Source organism: Rhipicephalus microplus, chromosome X, assembly GCF_043290135.1.
Source record: "Rhipicephalus microplus isolate Deutch F79 chromosome X, USDA_Rmic, whole genome shotgun sequence".
Classification (NCBI taxonomy): domain Eukaryota; kingdom Metazoa; phylum Arthropoda; class Arachnida; order Ixodida; family Ixodidae; genus Rhipicephalus; species Rhipicephalus microplus.
The window spans coordinates 160,639,481-160,656,976 of NC_134710.1; the positions used below are offsets into that span (position 1 = coordinate 160,639,481).

The 17,496-nt window shown below is 44.0% G+C and overlaps 1 protein-coding gene across 1 annotated transcript in view; it reads right to left on the bottom strand.

The window, feature by feature from the left end:
• LOC119177088 (kelch domain-containing protein 4) overlaps positions 1 to 17,496 on the bottom strand; it is a 48,210-nt gene that overhangs the window by 4,662 nt on the left and 26,052 nt on the right. The window contains exon 7 of the mRNA XM_037428472.2: positions 8,353 to 8,666. Within this exon, the coding sequence (XP_037284369.1) occupies positions 8,353 to 8,666 (314 nt within the window). The remainder of the gene's footprint in view (positions 1 to 8,352; positions 8,667 to 17,496) is intronic.

Genomic DNA, 17,496 nt, shown 5'->3' on the forward strand with positions numbered 1-17,496 from the left:
TCTATCGATCGGGGCGAAAGCACTCCGACGCAGATGCGCTTTCACGATCACCGTGAAATCTGATGATACGGAAATATCGGCCCTTGACCTTCCCCTCTCTGCTGTTAGCGTCACAGACATGCCATCCGAACAGCGGAAGGACCCCTGGATTGTCTCATTCTTGAATATGCTTTCTGACGCATGATCTTCCGGTTACCCGCGTGCGCTTCGCCGCCAAGCAACGCATTTCGCCATACGGGATGGCCTGCTATACCGTCGCAACTATCAAGTGGCGGGTTGTAAATGGCTGCTAGTCATACCCAGCCATATGCCATCTGATATCTGCGAATATTTTCATGCTGAACCGCAACACGCACACGCCAGTGCGCTAAAGACGTATGTGCGAATCCGCCAACGTTATTACTGGCGGGGTATGCACACGTTTGTACGCAAACACATTCGCTCATGTTCCTTGTGTCAGCAGCGCAAGACATTTCCTCATTCACCCAGTCAACTGCAGCCTTTACTATGTCCTGCACGCCCATTTGACCGTGTTGGGGTGGACCTATACGGCCTGCTACCGTGCTCTGTTGGTGGTAATCGATGGGTGATTGTGGGTGCCGACAATCTGACAAGGTACGCTGAAACGACAGCGCTACTTTCGGCTGGTGCTCGTGACGTTGCCACCTTCATCTTTCATCGGTTCGTTCTTCGTCATGGTGCACCACGGGAGCTCCTCAGTGACAGAGGTCGCGTATTTTTGCAGCAGCTCCTACATACATGCCGTACGGTACACCGCACATCAACAGACTACCACCCTCAGACGAACGGCCTCATGTAATGTTTCAATGAACCCTGGGAGACATGCTCGCTATGTATATTGATTCTGACCACTCCAATTGGGACGTCGTTCTTCTTTTCGTGACGTACGCTTACAATACGGCGATTCAATCAACAACAAGCTTTTCTCCATTTTTTTTATATATGGTTGTGACCCATGCAGCACACTCGACACAATTCTGCCATACAATCCTGGTGCCTCCGAGTTCAGCCCAGTTTGCCAGAGTGTCGTCAGCTTGCACGGTCCTTCACAGCAGATAATCAAGCCTTCCAAAAAGATCGCCACAACGGTGATCTTGTTCAGGACACTTTCCCCGTCGATTCTCTCGTGCGGCTCCGACTGCCTTTCCACTCTCCTGGACTGACTCCCAAGTTTGCACCGAAGTATACTGGCCCTTACCGCGTCATACAGCGTCCTTCTTCTGTCACCTATGTGACTGAATCGCTCAAGCCGTCCACGGACAAGCGCCGCCTTGGTCGTGAGACGGTCCACGTCAGTCGCCTCAAGCCCTGCTAGAACCCTCCTGTTCTCTCGTCACCTTGAGTCGCCAGGATAGCTCGTCTTCATCGCCGAGGTATTGTAGTGGGGAATTCGCAAGGAAATGACCAGTGGGACCATCTCTGAGTGCGAAGCGCGAGGGCGTGCACAAGCTGTATACACTGGACTGTTCGAGCATCTGTGTCCGTACTGGCTGTCTGCCTACTACCTGGCGTCGCTATTAAACTCCCTTGCAGTATGACTAGTATAAAACCGATCTCAAAACCGGTGCAAAGCTTGCCAATTTTCGGCACTGCCAAAACTGCCAAGTGATCCCCTCCCGCAGTCCCACCCCATGTGATCAAGTGGCCACACAAAATGATGACAGGAGTTTCAGGTGACAATTCGTCTGCTCAATTTACACGTGTATAGGCATGTCTTTGCCACCCCCATTGCCGGTGCTGCAGTGATCAGCGTCCACAAGCAATAATGAAAACACCGAGGACTATGGAATCACGGCGATTCGCAGCGTGGCGAATCATTTTCGGTTCAATCCTCTTCTGAGCAGCAATTCTGAAATAGACGTTGGACCGAGCATCAATGAGGCAGCTGGACACACACGCTTGGGCCATGCTGGCTGGTAAGACATATGAATGCTGCATGCGTGTTACTTATTCGCAATGACCGTGGCTTCAAATAATCATGTTCAGACTCACGACTCCGCGACAAATCACCCGAAGTGGCACAATGAAAACGCAGGATTCGACGAACTCGCTGCCCGAACCAAGCAGAATGAAGCAAGTGAAGTTGTTGCCAGGCAACCAGGCGTCACATCGCCAGATGGTACCACATGTAGACACCATGGTGACAACACTAAAATTTTCGATGTCATCTCTGCTCGCTCCTCGTCACTCAGCGCCTGAGGCGTGGCCTAGGAGTTTGCTGAACACGTCAAAATACTGCCGATGTCTCATAGCCGAGAACACGCCATTGAGCCTTTGGACGCTCTTCGCACTTGAAATAAAATAACTTCTACTTAACGGACGCCACCACTCATACTTCGCTAAAAAAACTTATGTATACGAAGCACAGGAATGAACACCACATCTCGAGTTTGAGATTCGATGTCACTGCTCCTTTAAAAGGGCCCTGCAATCAGCACTTCTTGAGTATGGTCAGAAAACACAGCTGATCAGCAGTCCAGTCTCCAGAAAACACACGAGCCAAACATTATAGCACAGCCTGTGACATGGAACTTACAATCAATTTTAAAGTCAGCTAGAAATCGCTTCCTCATTTTTCAAAAAATGATGCCATATACCCAAACTACTGTGCCATATACCTAAAGTTTATGGCTACTGGTTCATCTGGGTATCATAAGCTGCACAGTTACCAAGGCCCCCAAGGAATGCTGCCATACGTGTGCTCGTGTTCACACTGAAGTTAAGCTGCGTGACTGAAGAAGCGAAAAAAAAAAAAAGACAAAGTGCTCAAGGTCATGACACACAAACACAAAGGGGCATGTCTTCTTCCCTCTTGTTGTCGCCTGCCTGGGTAACTTTAGCACGCTTGGTACTTGAAGTGTGTGACAAACCCATGTAAAACTCTGCTCATACTTGATGGATTTTAAGAATTTTGTGGGCTATGCAATTCATGAAACGTTATGTACTAATAGTGAGACTATGCTATTTGCCCCTTAAAGCAATAAGGGCAACCAATAATTAGTATAATCAGTGTGTTGACAGCACACTTTGCATCAGCTGATTTAAGCCATGGCAAATAAAGGCCAAAGCCAGGTGCTCTTTGGTTGCCCAGCTACCGTGTTCTTACAGTATATACCACTAGCCACCCTAGTGCATCTTAACAATCATTTTCTGTAATTTTGTACAATTGAGACTATAGTGAACTGCACTTTTTTCAAATATTCTTAGAAATTCAGACATTTCTTTAGCACTACCACACACCCTGTAGAGTTAATGTATGAAACTGTGTGAAATTTCGAACATTGAAACTCTTAAGCATCTCATTGTTCAGACCTCCTGGCCAAATTGCAGGCCCAGCAACTCAAGTCACCATCACTGCTGCAGCAATAACCTTGCAGGCTCAAACCAGCAGTATCGCGTGTTATTCTGTTTGCGGCCACAGCACATTTTAAAAGTCAGCTTTGCCGCAATGCCACCTCAGTGCTAAGAAGTGAAGCATATCAAAAATCTGAAAGGGCTACTGTCACAGGGTAGCATGTGAATGTGGCTCCTTCAGAAATGGCCCCACATGTATTACCACGCATACTGCTATTTAGCATATGTGGCCTAGCGTAGCTGTGAGTGAACTGCACACATTTATTAGGTGACAGCCCAAATGCACCACGCTGCCAATCACTGTTGCTTTTTTGTGTGAGACCACTAAGTGTACAGATACATTGCTTTGAGGAACGAAACCAGCTCACCACCACCATGCCCCTATGTGGTCAGGAATGGAGTGGGCACTACGAAGATTGTGCATACAGCACCGCAAGCATCCCTGAAGCACACAACCAGAAGCAATCCACTCCACGAGGGCATTTTGCATTTTAAAAAATTACAAAGCCTTTCAAGGGCCCTTGAATTTCAAATGTCAATAATTCAAGGATATTTAAGGACTTCAAGGGGCTGTGTGAACACTGGTAGTGTTGCACATGTACACCCTCATTTTCGTTGAAGATTCAGGTCACTCCCAAATGCAACAACTGCAAAATATCTCGTCGATTCGGCACTAACCCCAAACTACTATTGTCCACAATCCCACTAACAACAAGGCAGTTGGCGCTCATTAGGCCTAGCGTGCGGGTTCCAACTTGACATGCCGTCGAGAGAAGCTGGCCCAGGACAACAGAAATAGCAGACAAAAAAGATATCGCAGCACTAAGCTAAACAGCGGATAGCACACATAAAACAAAATTTTGGTTTGCAGCTAGGAGAACAGCTGCAGCAACTTTCCTGAAAGTCTTCCAAGCTTGTAGCTCCCTACTGATGGCAAAGGCAAAAGCTCGAAGTGTCGTCACTAGTGGTGCACAAATATAAAAAATTTCGAGCATTTTTCGAATAGTGTTTGCTATTTGATTTGCACAGGAATTTTGCTATTAGAACTTCCCGAAGATAAATACAGTTAATGCCAGATTGACAATGACCCCTTTAGATTTTAAATATACTTCACTCCATATTCTCGTATCGCGGCAAAGCTGCCTTTCAGGCTCCGTTACAGTCTTGAATGTTTTGAATCTAGAAAACGCTGGTTCCAACATACAGATGATAGATGTGGCAGAAGTGGGGGCTCAAGAGGTGGATAGCAATATCATGGCTCACACAATGGATTGTGGGCTACGGTGCCCGTCTGCATCGACTTCCGGTTCGAGACGCCATGCCGGCATTCTCGCCAGTGCTGGCACTTCTTGAGTGTTCCATCTTTCAGTCGTGGTGCCCTTTTCTTACAAATTGCTGCAAAAATTTTTGGACTGCTACACAGCATGGTTGAATAACAAATTCAATCACTATAAAATAGTTATAATGGTGCGAGCGGACAATTTTTTCATTGAAACAGATTGCACCTCCGGACACATGCTTGTTGCTCTGTAGCAAAGGTTATTATTGCACATGTTTTGCCACATACAAAGATTTTCAGCACATCATAGGATCACGAAATATCCGTTCATTTGTTTTCATGTTGATCACGTACCCGTAAAATTATTTATTATTTACTTTTGGGTTGCAAAGATACCATTCCGGGCTCTATTTATCGAATGGCTTCAGTATATTGTGTTTTGAATACTATAAATGAAATGCGTGCGTAGTTCTCTGGCCTTTTTCTTCTGTCTCTCAATATCCTTTTACATAAGGTGTCGTCGCTCACACACTCGAACATTGTTCTTCAATGCACGCAAAATTCTCGGTGAGCGCACAGTTGCGGAACATAGCTTCTAGGGCTATGAGTAGGAGCATAATACAACTTACCAGCACTTCATGCTTGCAAGCCTGACATAACAGAGATGCCATACCATGCTTCAGGCTGCTTCAAAAGCGACTTCGATTGTTTTACGTCACACGATCAGATTATTTGAGTGGCCGTTTTCTTCTGTGGGCCTTTTACGCGCTCACCTGTTCCCATAAATTTTACAGACAGAAATGCAGATCACGATATAAAAATATACTATATCGGCGTACTTGATCGCGCAAAGTATGCGTACATATGTCGACATCGTATGTATACTGACATTTCAGAGCATGCGAACATATGTGTGAGTTATTTTGAAGTGGTCTCGGTAAGTGCATGCGTTCGAAAATACTAAATCAAGGTTATTCTGCAAAAGATTACTGTGCGTTTCAAAGCATAACTGCACGCTGTGCGCGAAACCCATCTCTCCCCGTTCCTCATTTTTGCCCATGTCCACGCCTCACTTCGTTCTCTGAAATGTGCGAAAATTTATCTATCTATTCACAAAAAAGAATTGAAAAACATAAGTATTGAATGCGTGGCAGCAAAAGCGTCACAGAACTGGGCGTGTTATCTCCCCGATAACACTGCACAGCAGGCACCTTGAAGCAGCGAAGGAATAGGCCTTGAACCCGAAGTACCGTAGCAGATGACGCGCCGTTTTGCTATCCACCTATTATGCTGTTTTGGACTTGAAACTTGGGCAGAAAGTCCAAAAAATCAGATGCCGAAGATTGGTAGCATCTAACATTTTAGATGTTCTTATATACTGACGTCTATGAGGCAGATTTGGAACTAAAGATTTGAAGGGAGCGCACCCTTGTCTGCCATGTCAGTTGGGCTTCTACAAAAGTTGAAAAAGGAGGAGAGGTTGAGGAAATAGCATCTTTGCCTTTCACCTGTGAAGTCTTGTCGGCAACACTTAGGTTGCACCAAATCATGTACATAAATCGGCCGATGGTTTGCGTGTGCCTCGTGTTTTCGTCCGGATCATGTTAGCGTTGTGTCGCTCTAAAGTAAACGCGCCTTTAGAAGTAGCGAGATCATGTGCATGATATCTGCGCTCCACAATGGTGCAACTATTTTGCTTGCAGAAAACCAAAGAGCCAAACAGTGGTAATGCACACTTCATGTGGATGCAGGTATCTGTTCTGAACAGAGCACATGCATGACAAGCAGCCAGAGGAAAGGAAACAAAGGCTTCTCCACAACCTAAGCAATTGTTCCTTTTTCTCACACCTTGTGCCCGCATGGCACTGCTGCCCCCCCCCCTCCCCCACGTAGACTCACGATAATTCAAACTCAGATAATTCATACTTTTGGTTGTTAATTCAAACTAAATTCAATTTTCTGATTGACCTTCTATACTTTCAATGTACTTAAAAGCCTCTTAATTCAAACTCCATCATTCGGTTCATTCATACTTTTTGCAGTCCCCCCCCCTCCCTATACCAAAAAATATCTGCTGCTTTCCTATCACTATTCAAAAATTTGTGTGCTTATATAATCCTAACAGTCTAAAAATTAAAAATAAGCACCTCAGGCCTTCAAGGAAAAAGGCTTTGCCAGTAAGCATATGTTTTAAATGAATCGCACAAAAGGTAAACCGTGATGCTTCTCCACAGGTATAGATAGCTTTGTGTTGAAGGCACATATTGCAAAGAAGCAGTTGGCAAATCACGATTTTTTCAAAAGGACTGATCAGTAATAAATGGCCAATAAACTTGTGGACCTTATACCTCTGCTTTCTGTTCATTGGGTGCAGTTAAGGTTTAAAAATGTTTAAAAAATTTTAATGTGATAAAAGCAATGTGACCCCTTGCCCAGAACTCTTCATTTGACTTTTTGATAATTCAGACGAAATTCAGAGGTCCCTTCGAGTTTGAATTAACGATAGTCGACTGTAATTTTCTTTCCCTCATTTCTCATTCCTCCATTCCACGTCCCCCCCTCTTTTGTAACACCGTGGTTGCTCTCACTCCAGCTGATCCACCACCGAGAAGCCCGCTTACTCCCTTGCTTAATTTTTTGAGATTTTTCTAGCAGATCCATTATAACCGGTTTTTCATCTTGATTGATGATTGATTGATATGTGGAGTTTAACGTTCCAAAACCACCATATGATTATGAGAGACGCCGTGGTGGAGGGCTCCGGAGATTTTGACCCCCTTGGGTTCTTCAACGTGCACCCAAATCTGAGCACACAGGCCTACAACATTTCCGCCTCCATCGGAAATGCAGCCGCCACAGCCGGGTTTTTCATCTTGGAAGACTGAACAATAGATGGTATGCACATACATACAGTTCTATGGAAAGGTAAATGAGAGTCAGAAAAAACTGCATTGTACCTGGCATTGCACTGTAAGTGGTTACATTATAAATGGTCTGAACTGTAACTGATTTGTAATCATGTACACCTACAACTTCACATTAATCTTGCCCATCAGTGAGTCTGACCCCAGAATGGTTAAGTGAAAAATGCCACGAAGCAGTTGTAATCAGTTTTTCTATCTGCAGCGAATATGAAGTTGTATGCTCACATGCTGCAAACAGTGAGCATGCGGGTGGTTCACTGCACATGCATGCACTTCGCGCACATGCACCACATTTTGACTTGATCCACAGACGGTTGTGATGGCAGTGCCGCTTTTCACTGTGCTACTTTTTTTATGCCATAAGCAGCACAGAATTTAGCGGGGCTGTATAATAATATACATACTCCCATTTTGAGGACTGGCACGCACAACAGCACCAGACTACGCGACTACGTTCAGCTAAGTGATTGACTCCATATTCCATAATCCCCAGCTTCAAGGCTCTTCCGTTAAACTACGAAACAATTTTTCATAATTTTAAGTATGATTTAAAAATATAAATCCTAGTCACAATGCAAAAACAATGCTGAAATATGTCACCCCATGACAATAGTTCTTGTCATGGAGTGACATATTCTATCATTTCATTTCCACTATCATTTAATCACACCTTCTGGCCAGTTCTCGGTCTCTTTAAATAGTTTCCTTAAAGCTACTTGCTTGGCATCAAGCAGAGCAAGCACACCTTAGCAGCCTAGGCAGCGTCATACTTACGGGTTCTTCGATGTGGAGCTTGTGCAAACCTTCATGCGGTCCCTCCTCTTGAGCACTGCTATCACCCAACTGCACAATGCCCTTGTCACCCTTCAAAGTGACTGACTGCCAGAATCCCTTGTCCATGTCAAGGCAAAATAGATCATTAAAGAAGTGGCCCACCAAAGTCTCTTCCATCTCCTGGTCTTGCACACCCCCAAAAAAGTAGGCCCGGTTGCTGTGTGGTAGTGCAGCTACTGACATGCCGCTCCGAGGACCCGGCTGGCATCCTGCCTGCTTCACCTTGGACCACTTACATTTGCCAGAGTTTTCCGCTATAAATGAAACGAACATTGTACATCAACATGTAATCTGCTTAATACCTTGAAGATTAATTTCTAAGCCCAAGTTACACTATACAGTATATTACAATGCTGAAGGTAATTCGTCACTTCAAAATGGGCCTTCTCACTGTGCACCTCCTTAAAGGGGCCCTCCAACACTTATTTCGAAGTGTCAACACTATTGCTGATCAATATGCTGATCACATAGTGGCGCTCGCCAGAACTATTGCGAGCAGAAAGGATGATGGATGGCACAAGCCTGTGATTGGATAAATGTAACGTTAGACGTAATCGCTAGATCGCATCAAAATAGGGTTACTATTGGGTTTCTCTTTATTAGGGGTGTGCAAATAACAAAATTTTCGAATACGAATCGAATAATGAACAGGTGCAATTTTTTTTCCACCAGTAATCTTTTACTCAATCATATATGTAGGTTGGAAACAGTACAATTGTTATTATATAGTCACTTATAGCACATAAAAATATAATAAAATATGTCACTATCTGTACTTCCAAGAAAGACTAATAGTAGAGCTTGTGACTGTGACGTCTCTGGTTCAATCCACATGTTGAACAAACCTTCTGTATCTTTTTTTTGTGGCAGCACTTTATTAAAAACAAAAACAAAAACTTTCATACCTGCTATGATGATTAGTGAGCATCAAACCACTGGTTTAATTGTGTTAACAGTTAACACCAGTGTACTTAAATCCAAGTGATTATTAAAGCAGCCTAGATCGTCACTATCCATCCAGGTTCCCACACTATCAGTTTTGGCTCCAAAGACACTGATTTTATAGTTTTTTTCCCCCATAATTTTCTCTTCTCCCCAGTCAAGCCACCAAGAGAAATAGGAGTACTTAGAGCGTTTTTCAACTACACAGCAGTACTCGTTATCTTGCTTGCTTCCGTTGTCTTTCTCAAGGACCGCACTCACAATTTTCTGATCAAGAATGCTGTGTTGCGCTGAGAGCTGCACAGATGTGACTAAGGTGTATCGGCACGCAGTGATATTACGAGGTAAGCGCGCTAGATAGACGATTACTAATGTGTGATAGAAAAATGCCCCAAATACGCCTTTTTGTTGACTGAGCCACAATTCCCGGCGATGAGGGCATTATTTTGCCGCATCACGACTCCCTTCGGCGCACTGGCTGCAGACGGCAGTAAAACAGACGTTGGCAAAAAGAGCGAAATCGTAGCAACGGTATTACGGAGGGTTGATTGCAGAAGACGTTGCCGCACGAGCGCGATGAGCGTACAACAGATTTTCAAAGGCACTGTCGGGGAACGCAGTGGAACTACGCATTAATCCGCCCGTAACTTTATGCGCACCATTGTTAGCAACTGAGAACTATATGTGACACCACCATTGTAACGTTACCGAAAGTGCATGGCCTTTTCTGTGTTGGCCATTGTGCAAAAAAAAAAAAACACACTTCAGCTCATTCACATGACCATATCCGCTACCATGAAATCATTTCGAAACTATGAAGAGAATATACATGCTGAAGTAGCGGCACAGCTGACGGACGACTTGTCAGGGTTTGACATGTGCGCGTACGTTTCTATGGAGATCCATTAGCTAAAACTGGCGTGGCTGGACATGAAATGCATTACTAACGAACGCCAAGCTGACCGCGCCCCTAGCTAGTTGCGTGCAGTGCATCGCCTTCTATCCATCAGTGCCACACCCTGTAATGTATACACATGCATTTGCCCTTGCGTAGAGGTATACTTTCTTTTTTCGTGCTCGCTCAGCATGGGACTGAGCAAAGGTGTGAGAATTATTTTGTTATGCCAATGTGGCGGCGGCGAGTTGCCTTCGTTTCAACGAGCGATACGCACTTGCGGTCCTGCGCACAAGGGCGTGGCAGCGGACGGCGTGTTTGGTACGCTTACATAAACTGTAACAGCACTAAACCGCTAAAGCCACACGTACTGCCAAACAGGCAGTACATAGTTTAGATTGATTTAGATGTTTATCATTGGTAGGTTTGCCCCGATGACTTGCCGCCACATTCATTGGTAGCTGTCATCACGCTCCCACGAATTTCCATGCAGGCATCACCACACTTGCGCTGAAGTCATAGTAATCACTGCATGATCTATTGAGGCTCTTACGCAAATGCGCAAAATCATAAGTTCTTCACAGTGACGTATGTGAACGAATATTCAAGGAATATTCGAGTTAGTTTGAATATTTGAAATTCTTGAATATGTGGTTATCAAATCAAATACGAATATTACAAATGCAATAATCGATGAATATTTGCAACTTACGAATATTTGCACACCCTTACTCTTTATCATTTATCATGGTTTTTGACTGAACACGGAAGAGACTAGAGTTCTCAGATTTTTTCAGCTTGAAAACTGCGACGCCAGTCAAAGAATGGCGTTTGGCACAGGAGGAAACACACCAAGGATGCCTCAGGCACTGTTGTTTGAAGAAAGTGAGGGGGGGGGGGGGGGGAGACATAAGAGCATTGATATAGACACCGTCTCAACAAGAATCAATAAAACTACAAAACATTACAGAAGTGCTTGCAAGCTGTCTCGTTTCGTACATGTGGTTTACTCTTCAAGCACCAAATTTGTTACCATCGCAACCCCGTTATTAATACATTGAAAAAAAAAAAAAAAAAAAAACGGCAATTTGGCATGCAAGCTTCCCATACATAAAAGTTTTCAGTTAATTTAATTGGAGAGCCATCATACCTCACAGGGCAAGAGAAACGTGGTCAGGTGACCCTGTGAAAATAAAGTTGATGGTAGGCATCTACTTTATTGTATTTTTAATATTATAGGATGAACAAAATCGAATTGTGTGCCTCTATCATCACTGCAGTTCTTCCTGCACTAATCTCTTCCGCCTTCAGTCTATGCAACCCGCAAGTAAAAAAATGTAAAACAATGAGTTCTTTAAAAGTGCTGGAGGGCCCCCCCTTTAAACTCTATCTCAAACAAAATTTACTTTTAGCAGTGCCAGTCTACTGTTCGGAAAGTACAGAAATACCATACTATCTTGGACGGCACTTCATGAAAAAACTTCACTAAAAGTTACTTTGATACATTGGTTATTCTGATGAACGAAAATCACAGCCCAAAAAAACACTCCTAACAGCTGAAGAGTTGTCACAAAAGCAACTTTGTAAATGACGCAGCCACCATTTAAGCAGCTGATGTAAGGGCCTAACGACACTTAGTAAGGCCTGTCAGAAGAAAAGGGAAGTGTTTTTTGAACTTTGGCGGGCAGGTTGTATAGACGTTTTCAAAAACGGCTCCCTGGGCGCAACCATAGCCCTTTCTGGGCTGTGCAAATTGTTGTCACCCCCCTAATATGCCCTCCCAGGCTGTGACATCGGCCTTTATACCTCTGCGCACAGCCCAACATGGCGGCATTTTTTCCCTTGTATGAAAAGGTGTATAACAAAGGCTGAGTGTCGTTCCACAACACTATTGTCCCAGGACAGCTGGTATCTCGTTTGCAATCTTAGTATGCTTTTATTGCCTAACAGCAGTATACTGCTGCGAAAGCAATTGAAGTGTTTCACACATAATAAACCAAGACCAGACAGACTCTCTTCTTTTTTTATTGGTGCCTGCAGTTTGGCTAGTTGGCTGCTTTTACACATGTAGGCTGGTAATTGGCTTTATTTGTGGCTGTCAATAATATAAGAATACAAATGTTCAGCTGGAAGCGACAAAGAAAGCAGATATTTCGCGGCATGAAAAACCACAAAGCACAGATGAACTTAATGCTATGAATCATGGCAATGAATTAACTAATAATTATCATGATGAAAATGTTTAAATGAAGCAGCTCTAAAATGCATTGATAATGTGGCTGGTCAACCAAAAATTTAAATTTTGTTTGAATGAACCAAATGTTTCGATTAGCTGAGTTTGAATTCTCACAGATCCACTGTATATAATTTCTAGCAAAATCAGTATTATTGTGAGGTGCTTGCCAATGCACTTTGCAAAACAAAGAAATTGTGGGTGCTTTTTTAATGCAGCACTGTTATAAACTGTTTCAGGTCTTGCATGGCAATAGTATCTTAAAGATACTTTTGAGTATCTGTATTTCCATAATGAGATACATTAACAAAATATATCTTTATTTCAGTAGTGAAATACTTTTAAGATGTAGTAAAACCTCGTTAATTGGAAGTCATTTGGACTTTAAAAATTTTCAAATTATGTGGGTTTTTAAATTAACGAAACATACAAAAAGTTGGGTGCTAGAAACTGAATTATTGAAAGTGATTAGAGGTGGTCACTTGCTGTGCCTGCCAGTTTGCAGCTCCAAGGGCTATGTTTCTCCGTATTACCAGGGCCCAATTTTGCCACAAATACAGGTAAACAGCGAACACCACTGCTGCCAGCGGAAAAAAAAAAAAAGAAAAAAAAAAGTCCTGGTCAGCTAAAATGTTCACCTGTGAAAAAAAATTATGTGCTTCACTGCAGTACAGCGGTGACACACGGGCAAAATGTCACCTGCTCTGTGCAGCGTCAGGACGTCATGATGCGATCATTTGCCCATTATTTTTGGTAAAATAAAGAATTTAATGAAGGTCAGTGTGAGGAAATCCGCGATGTTTTTGCTGGACAACATGATCAAAACTGAGTTTTCGAAGTAGGTGTTGCAGACAGGAACTTCACCAGCAATGCAAGTGCGAAAATCGCTGGAGCAACCGGCATTCGGAAGTTAGCGTACATCGTGAATTGCACCAGACTGATCTTTATTCATTTTGTTATATTTCCAGAAAGAATGGGTAAATCATAATGCGCTGACATTGCGAGAAGCATGCGATGTGCTGCTCATGTGTCACCACTTTAGTGCAGTGAAGCAAATCTTTTCCGCAAATGCACATTTAGATCACAAAACCGCCTTTTTTTTTTTTTGTTGTTCTTGTGCTGGTGGAAGCATGGCTCAGGTGCTTCATCTGTCACTCACTACTTTCCCTACAGTGCATTTCCTTGTGGCTCTTAAGGGCCGCAGTTTCCGCTGATTTAAGGCAAAATCGGGTTCGGAAATCTGCACACGGCACCAAAAGTTTTCGAATTAACCAGACCGCTGCTAACCACTGCTTCAAATTATCCATTCAAACTTATATTGCAAAATACGGGACTGCAGAAATCCTTTAATTTAAGTGGAATTTCAAAATAATCGAGTTCGAATGAATGGGGTTGTACTGTATTGATTATATTGCGATACTGTACAGAACATGGGTATCTTATTACTTCTTTTGTCTGAAAACAGCTGACCTATTTCTAAACGGGAAAGGAACATTTTTGTGCTACGCTGAGTAAAGCCACGTCGGTGGTCGCCTACACAATAAGAGGCAGTAAAGGCTTCCCTGTAAGCACAAAATGGCCCATGTGATAAAGCACCGGATACTGTGATGGCAGAATCGCGGAGGCAGTCATGCACTGCCACGATAGTAGCAATCTCTCAAGGCAGGTGCTGCACTTTTTTTCATTTAATGGAAAGCAGGTCATTTGACAAGCCTTGTGTTGAAGCCAAACAAGCATTGTCTAAATAGCAGCCTATTTGAGCAACTGCTGTTTTAAATGCAGTTAATGAAACAACATTGCGTTCTTTACAGTGGTGGGAATGCCTTCCAGCATTTTGGAGCAGCCACTGGAGAAGGCGAAATCTACTTTTGGAGCAGCTACTTCAGTGTTTGGAGCAGGCATGGGCTTTTCATTGCACACACAGAGGAAGAAAATTTAGCTTTGAGTTTAATGTTCTCTTATATAATCATTTATACAGAAGCAGCAAGCCCACAAAATAAAAGTAAGATTATGTACAGAAGCGGTGACATCAGATAGTGGAGGATATTGCATCAACAAGATAGTAGCTGAAGCATGAAGTTCATAGCGGTGTACACACAAACACACTCAAAGCTTGCTACAGTAAAACCTCAATATTACGTACATATATTCCGAGTACCTGCTGGAAATGTGGCTAACTACACGCTAAGTGCAGAATGCATTAACCACAAGGCACATGAGCATGTGCAGAGTTCCCCTTTGGGGGGGGGGGGGGGGGGCAAAGGTTTGTTACAGTTCTGCCCCCTTCCCATTTATGTCAATGTATGGGGCTGGCTTTGAGCCCCCTCCCCACATTCTTACGAGTACCAATTCGCATTTCTTTAACGTGCCATCACCGCTAAAAAAGAAATAAATACAGTGCAACAGCAAATATTGCCTAAAGTACCCACCACGAAGCCATTACTTTCCTTTTGCCAATTTTCAGAAATGATTGGCATTCTGCACGACCGTGTAATGGCACAGGGTGACGACACCAAAGAGCATTTCGATACTGGTGTGAAGTCCGGGATACGCAGCCACTGCAGCGACTGACATAGAGACGAAACAAACGTAATCGGCTGTCCACGATAAATGTGTACCGCCAAGTGCTACTTAGCGAAAAGTGACTTTTTAAAGATGCGATACGGTCGCAGGTAGCAGATAGTCTAATGGCTAGTTGCGTGCAGCGCTTTGCCTACATCATGTAGTCACCCCGGTTAAGCCACTTTCACCTACTCCGCTTCAGACCGTGCACAGATGCGGCAGGGAGTCTGTTGCGTTAACGTGATGATGAGAGCTTTCTGCAAGGGAAGCTCTAGCGGTCCTGGTAACGGATGGAGGCGCATGTAGGCTGTCGCTTTATGAAAGCGTGTGCTATGCTTACTGTCTAGGTCCCCACAATCCACAATGCTTAACTTTGCAACGGCGAGTGGCTTTTGTTTCTGCAAAGTGGTGCATGCTCAACACAGTCCCGCACAACGATTGACGTTGCAGCGATTGGCGCCTCAGCGCTCTCAGGTATTCGCCGGCTATTAAAAGCATGCAGTAGGCTCAAAGCGTCGCTACGCCACACACGTAGGCTTTTCAACGGCGATATGTCACACTGTCGTACTTTTTGGTAGTCACCACACCGTTTTCGTTTTTTGCCAATGGTTACCAAAAAAGGCACCACCGCAATCACATGGAAGTCAGAATAATTGATCGGCCAATTCTGTTCTTTTGCAGCAGCTCAAGTACAACATCGCGACCACGACGTAATATCCGCTCACGATGCATGCTGTCAACATTACTTTCGATTTCAAAACTGTCCAGAACGAAGTGATGTGGCACATTTGTTTGATATTTTTGGAAGCAATAAAAGGCGCATGTTTCCCACTCCAGTTGTGTTAATTTACCTACGTATCCCCCCACCCTCCGCTCCGCTGCAAGGTGTCCCCGCCCCCATCACTTCCACCAGTCCACAAGGGGTCCTCGACACATCCATGGCCGAGAACCACTGCTCCAGTGGATTCTGTTTGTAACCAGCCGTGTAGGTAGCATACCGGCCGAATGCACCCTGCAAAGTGGATTTCCCAACTAAGTTCACAACGACAAACCCAACAACAAGAACGCAGCATCCCATGGCGGCACACAGACGTTGCAGTATATGTTGCGGGTGCACAACGCGCCGTCAGCGCGATGGGTGCGTTTGCGCTTTGCATGACCTCTGAGACGACGAGCACGCGCAGTGCTCCATTTTGAAGGCCATGCCCTTTGTTTTTGTGCCGCTGTGCTTGCGGGCGCTATTATGCGAGTGGGTTCATTACGCGAGTAAGCACGGTAGGTTTGCGGAGAATCAGTATTATTTCAAAAATCAAATAACAATCTGGTATTTGCATTCTTGCATTGGTATTCCTGTATCTGTAAATACTTTTTCGTCTTTTTGTAAAAGTACTTCGAAAATATCCCATTACGTCAACGACACATGAATCTCAGTATGTGTATTTTAAGCTTCCAGTGCATGTATTTCGATATCTGTATTCCAGAATACATATCTGAGTATCTCTGCCCAGCCCTGGACTGTTCATACCTGTATGCTGGGGTGGGGGAAACGTCTTAAACTTTTTAGGGAAAGGTGGCTTGGTTTATCGCTGATGCTGTGTTGTAGGCAGAAAGTCGTTGTGGCAAGACAAATGAGGAAGATTGGTCAGACATACACCAGATGCTACGTTCAGTATATGTGCACATACCACATTTACAAACTACATTGCCTGCTGCAAACTCACCATTTCAACAGTGCTTTTTTTGTTGTTGTTTCTTGTCAAAAAGCACAGCTGTCAAAAAGCACAACGCTGCAGGTTTCAGTAGGCAAGATTTGATGAACAGTTTGCAAGTGAATTTAGCAGTGAGCAACCCTATAGCAGTATTAACTCTCCCAGTAGGCCAAAAATGCAGTTAACACCACGACCTACTGTACTCCTGACCTGCCCAGATATACTCTTCAGGGCCCACGTCTAGTTTGTACCTTCTGCCACTAGGGCCGTAACCTACCAGCGGCGTGGCCCTAGTCAGCACCCGTTTGCTGATGTCAGCTTCAGAATTTGTGGTCATATATTGGCCAACAGAGCACTCATAACGCATAACTATCATGCATAAATACAGAATAAGTCGAAAATAAATATACTAAAACTAATTCAGAATTTTTCTCTAGTTACATGGACGCGACATCACACAGACTGTCCTACCCTATGCAAGTCTACAGGTTCCCATGTTTGTCAACTAGTGTGCAATAGATACTTAACCACATTCAATAGCTTACTTGACCCGCCGTCTAAGTTTGCAGAAATAGTCACATATATGCCGGCTGTTCATCACAAAATGCAGGCGTTCTTACTCCAGCGTTGTCCAAACAGCCATAGAGTAGCAGATGAACAGGTTATATGTAGCACCAGCAACAACAAGAGGTTGAACGAGAGTGCGGACGCGCCCTCCTATAGGAACCCCATCATCTGGGTAG